A 5,866-nucleotide genomic window follows, 5' to 3' on the forward strand; every position below is an offset into this window, starting at 1 on the left:
TTCGGCAATCGAAGCAACACCAAGGCCCCCAACAAGGGTCACGGCGGACATCCGAAGCCGGAGCACCAATGCAAGGAGTGTGCGAAGCGGTTCCGCCGCAAAGCCGATAGGAAGAGGCACGAGAGGGGACGGCTCCCGACAGTGTCGCCATCTGAACTAGCACTGACGTAACGACAGACGCACAACGATGCACGTCCGAAAGTATGCCCGTATTGTCCCAAAACGTTCGCACGCGACGACACGCTGAAGAGGTAAATCGGGTTGGTTCCAGAAGGTGGAAATGTGCAGCCTCGCTAAGACGCATGCAGGCACAAAAGGACATGTTTGAGGAGCTTGCCGAGCTTGTACCGGCGATAAGTTAGCGTTCGTTATTATTGATATCTCTTTGATCAGAGACGACGGTCTGGTGGAGAGGCAAGGATGATGCGGGTGATGTGCAAGTGTTCAGCAGTCGAGACCGTGTCGGCAAATTAGTCAGTATCGCTTTGAATGAGAGACAAGAATCGTTGTGACGTAAAGTTGAAATATATTCTCTAGAGGTCTTGGCGGTCCTGCCGCTCACATGTTTCCTGCGATGGTCAATGGTGCAATTCAGTAGCAGTCATGACAACAGGGGCATGAAGCCACCCATTATTTAACCCAACCCTTACAGTACCATAACAACGCACATTATGGGGTGAGGGTTGACCTGGAAAGTGCTTCTGCACGTGATGCGTGCCGAAAGCGTGCGCACCGTGACTTGACAGACACGAAGCACAACCGTCGGCAGTCAAGGGGGCTGGGACGCAACAGCGACAGCCATAAGAACATAGGTCTTGCAAATCTGGCCGTCGCCACTCGCTCAAACTGGAACAGTGGCTTCCGTCTCTGTTACTAAAGTAATGTTACTCGGTAAGTGGATTGTCTCCGAATGCAGCTGCTGGTGCAACATGCAGTTGAGTGAATTGCAGCACACGCAATGTGACCGGGCCGTCCGGGGTCTCAGCTGGGGAGGTTCGATGGTCGACCTCGGTGCGTGAGCGGCAGCGACATATCAGCAGGAAAGTGGTGGGTGACGACAACAAGTGAAGAACAACAAGAGGACGCGACACAGCCACAGGGCGCACAATCAGGAAAACGGAAAAAGTCTACTGTAATCTAGGTTACTGTTTGGTTGGCTCGAGTTGACACGTGAAGATGCTGGACAAGGCGTTGAGATCCGTGATGGCCACGCTAATGGTGATGGTAATGAACTTCATTCCGTGACGGTCACGCTAGGTAACCGTGCCATTCCACACTTGGACCCCCGGGCTACTCTTCGCTTAGCGCCTATGCGTTCCGACCTTGACGACATCGAGGTCTTGGTGCCTCACATGATTACTGTACAGTGCACTTGAGACTTCCTCGTAGTTCCAAATGCGCGGTCCGCTCCGAGCATCTGCGGCGACCACTTGCGAGAGAAGAGCTGGTGGGCCGCACGCTGGCGGGTGCTTTACGGCAACTGATGAGGTCAAGCAAATGTGGCAGGGAACGACAGAGACCAAGTTGAGCTTCCTCGAATTGAGCTCCGGATTCCTTGGATGGAGCGGAACGTTTAAGCCGTGTGAATCAGAGAGGCGTAGATACCACAGGCTACTGTACCTACACTGTGTTCCTCTCAATCATGAAGCCCTACAGAACCCAAATGTCACTCTACTCTGGCGCTCTATCTCATACGGTGGGACACATGGTCCTGTTCCAAGTTCTTGTGATTAGTAATTGGCGGGTACTCTTGAAGCTGTGTTTCCAAGAGTTTACCTTCCAAGCCGCCTACCCTCATCCTGAGATTTGCTCCTCAAGCACCGAGTAAAGGTTCTGCGGGTGGCGATACCCTCTTGTATGAATAATAAGGCTCCTAGTACGGGTGGGACAGCAGCTTCCTTCTCTTTGTGTACCAACATGCACATCCGTCCTTTCGAGCCACGCAGACGGTGTCAGCCGTCGCCGCCATGGCGTGTTACGTCCCGCGGCCCAAACCGTTTCGCGTGACCTCGGGAGGTCTCCCTCGTCGAGACTGACCATGTCTCGCCGTGGGGATTCGAGACAGCGCCCTGGCCAGCAGCGGAAGCCTCTTTGCCCGCCCGGGTGACCACCCCTATTCTCGCGGCTTAACAAGTTCGCCGCGGAGGGGCGATGTCCCTCGAAAGTGCGCATTCCTCATGTCATGAATAGATCCGCTCTGCAGTGGTCTGTCTCCAAAGAAGGAGCACAAAGGCTGCGTCTTGACAGGTTCTCCGCACCAGTGGCCTGTCCCCTCGCTTTCACATGCGGCTTCACACCACAGCGGGGCACGAGTCGGCTACACTCGCCAGCGTAACGTTACTGGTCCCACAACGCTCGTAGGTCACGGGTGTCCTGTCTCTTGAATAGCTCAATTGCACATCCACCGGCCCTATTGTCTTAACAGTGTCCCTGTCCCCGGACCGTCTCTTTCAAGCAGCTGTGCGACCAGCCGCTACGTGCAACAAGTGATGCGCCGGCTTCGGGCCCAGGTCGACGGTCTGCGTAGGCAAGAGTTGGATGGTTTTCTCCCGCCAGTATCCGCTGATTTGTGATGTTTTTCTTGACTTTGATGATGCTGTTCGTTCTGTTGCTCCTGGTCAGCCAGTGCCCTGGAGATGATGACTCTTACCTCTGCCGGAGGGCACCGTCTAGCAAGAGGTGCAATTCCATCGACAGGCAACACCCCCCGAGCTCTCGCCCGGTATCCCAGTGCGAGTGAGGAAGAAGGATGTACTAGACGGTCGTGGGAGCTGAGGTCGTCACCGTCGCGTCGCGCTCCGCCGGCTTCGCGACCGTGCGCGCCCCGGCGATAAGACCTTTTCGCGTCTTCATCCAGGGCGAGACCATTTATGTGTCTTGGTCTCCTGTAGGACAGGCTGCTCTTACGGCCATCCCAAGGTCCTACGTTGCCTATATTTTCAGAGATTCTCAAGTGGAACCGTTCACAGTAAGCAGCTTTTTGCAAAAGCTGTTCAAATACTTGTCGATCATCCTGCCACCTCGGCCGGTATATCCTCTTGGGAGTCTCACAGGTGGCTGTACACAGTCGAGCTTTTGCTCCTGCCATCATCGGTGCGAACGAAGGTGGAAAAGGTCGTGCTGGCTCGCTGCCAGATCACTGACGAGGACTGCACCGCGCTGTCGGCAACGCACATTCAGGCGAGGGCTCATTCCTATAGTCTGGCAACTCTGGATGCCGGAGGGAGCTGATCTTTAGACAAGTTAAAAGAGAAAAGAGAAGGAATGTCACGTCAGGAGGCGGCCGTCTGCAGACCTGCGGCAGTCACTTGGTGCAACCACCGTTGACACAAAAGTTGGAAGCGAGGGCTCGAAGATCGGGCGCTTCTTACAAGCGTCTTGCGCGACACACTTCTGTCGTCGCTTATGAGAACGATATAGGCAGGAACATTTTCACAAGCAGCCCCAGGAATAAGACGTTGGTGTGCACACTTCGCAGCGAAGCGCCCCGATGGCTCTCAGCAACACGTCAGCATCCTACTGGTGGATAAGGTATACCTGCGCTTGAGCCGGGATCTTGCACGGAATGATCACATCTTCTTTAGAATGCCTTGGGATTTCAGTCTGAGTTCCGGCCACATCAACTGTCCACTTTCCGTGCTTACTCAGACTCACTGGCCGTCAACCCCTTGTTGGATTGTTATCATCTCGTGGAGTGCGAGTATTGAGACCCTGATTCCTGGCTAATCATGGCGAACGAAAGTGTGGTTTCTAAGAACCCCAAATGTGGCCCTCTGAATGCAAGATTTCCGAAGCTGAGTTGAATTTGCCGCGCCATAATCCTAGAATAGTGGATCCAAGAGTTAAGTGCAACACTGACGGAAATTCTTGGCGTGCAAAGCGTATGGCGATATCTTCTTCATCCTCGCCTGCGCAAGGGGAATTGCCCTGCTCGATTTCATATAGAGTTGACCCTAGTGCGAAAAGATCAGATTGGACGGAGCTGTCGGCAGATAATTCCCTTGGCATGAAATGGCTTGAATCTTCAAGCCCGAGAGCTCTCTCGCAGTCGAGGCCAAGGGAAGGGCAACTGTCATAGCCAGACGAGTTGAAATCGCTGAGCCGGGCGTTCATTGCAGAATCCAGGAGCCACTGTTCAAGTCTGATATCGGAGTGCCGCACACCCCTACTATGAACAAATTCTACGGCTTCGACAATCTGCCGTGTCCACTTGCGGAGCTGCGTGGAGCCGTTAGCTGCCACGTAATCCTTGAGGTTTCCGTTTTCATAAAACTCCAAGATGATCAGATCCCCAAGGGGGCTGACGTAGAAGCAGTTGGCAATCAGATCATTGTGTCCGAGAATTTTATACACATTCGCCTCAATTTTCATTGCTTTCATATTGCCTTTGGTGATTTCGGCGTCATCGTCGATCCGCGGGATTTTGACAACCATATGGCCTAGGCGATACGTGGAGGAGGAGGATCCGACCATAAGAAGATTGACATTTTCGGCGGCAATGGTTCGCAGAGAATCCATGAAGGCACGGTGTTTTGCTTGGCTCGTATTATGCTGCAGAGGAAGAAGTACTTGTCAGGGCTGGGATGCAAGGGTTGTTCGACTCAGCACCGTCCTCTTGGCAGCCAGCCGCGGGTCTCGGCGGCTGGGCTTTTCTCTCACGAGCCCCTGTTCTATAAGCGGATCTTCCAATAAACACAAGGACATCCGCATTTGCGGAGCCCCGCAATGCACACGACCCAGTCATACGAGCCCAGCAGAGCTACGGCGCCGTTCTTGCGCGCGCGTTCAAGAGCCATCGAATGAGCGCGTGGAAGTAAGCGCCACGTCGCTACACAAATCACCTCATGTAGCTACAATTCATCCCGTCACCACCATTAGCGCTTGGTGGGCGCGTAACTTCTGTATATCTACGGTATGCTTTGCATCTGGATTCGAACACTTCCATCTCTAAAATTTCAACTCGACTACAGTACAGCCAAACATAGATTCGCTTCCCATAATGTGCAAAGAGTACAAAACCTTGACCATCTGGTCAGGCGGTGGCTGCACTTACGAGTGCAGAAAGGAGACTCTGACTGCAGACCCTTGCACGGAAAAACCAGCTCAAGGCATTCGATACTGTGCCCATTATGAGTTGATAACCTCTGGATCAACGCGCAAGAAAGGGCCCCGACCTGGACACAGTCACTAAACCTCATCCACAAATGTGAGTTCTGCTCAGACGTCATACTCCTAGGCTGGCATATCTGACTGAAGGCTAAGACGAGAGGTTTATGATCTGTCGAGCATCTAGATCATGATTTACTTTGCGTGCAGCTTACAGTGTGCGCTCGCGAAAGGTTCAGATGTCAAATCTTGTGAGAGTGGACGGAACTTTTCAGGCATGTCTAATTATGCCCCTAGCCAAGAAATGAATGCATATGTTGGCACCCTCCACTGAGGTGCTTCCTACGCTCCTTCTCCAACTGAACATGTCCTAAATCCCCAAGTCTCTTCCGCGACCATCGAACGCTCCCGGCGTGTTGTGTTGTCGGGAGGTAGGCATGCTGCTTTTCGATCAAAGCTCCGACTCTGAGTATACTGTTGATCCAGACGAGCACCCGCTCTCCTGAGCCGATGCATTACAGTAAGCTCAAGTAACCACCTCTGCGTAGCGCGTGGGGAACAAGCTCCGCTCATCTTCGGCTGGCGTACTTTCGGAAGGTGTCGGCCCGAACCCTGACCAAAGCGGCCACGCACCGAGCTTGATCCATAATGCTCGAGCCTGTCACGGCTAAGCGTCGCATCATCGACGGCAGCACGAGCGTCAGTTGACCTCCCACTGCGCAATACCGTAACACTCATTCATGCGCAGGCGTGCCGCACT

At 53.5% G+C, this 5,866-nt stretch overlaps 1 protein-coding gene across 1 annotated transcript; it reads right to left on the reverse strand.

Annotated features, from left to right (window-relative positions):
• Positions 1-3,750: 3,750 nt before the first annotated feature.
• WHR41_09578 (uncharacterized protein) lies at positions 3,751-4,518 on the reverse strand (the record flags this gene model as incomplete). The annotated part of the gene is made up of 1 exon (XM_069378181.1): positions 3,751-4,518. The coding sequence occupies one exon, from the start codon at positions 4,516-4,518 to the stop codon at positions 3,751-3,753; it is 768 nt and encodes a 255-aa protein (XP_069224967.1).
• Between the last annotated feature and the right edge of the window lie 1,348 nt (positions 4,519-5,866).

The sequence above is a fragment of the Cladosporium halotolerans genome (assembly GCF_011745625.1).
Source record: "Cladosporium halotolerans strain TM138-S3 chromosome Unknown Sca120, whole genome shotgun sequence".
NCBI lineage: Eukaryota > Fungi > Ascomycota > Dothideomycetes > Cladosporiales > Cladosporiaceae > Cladosporium > Cladosporium halotolerans.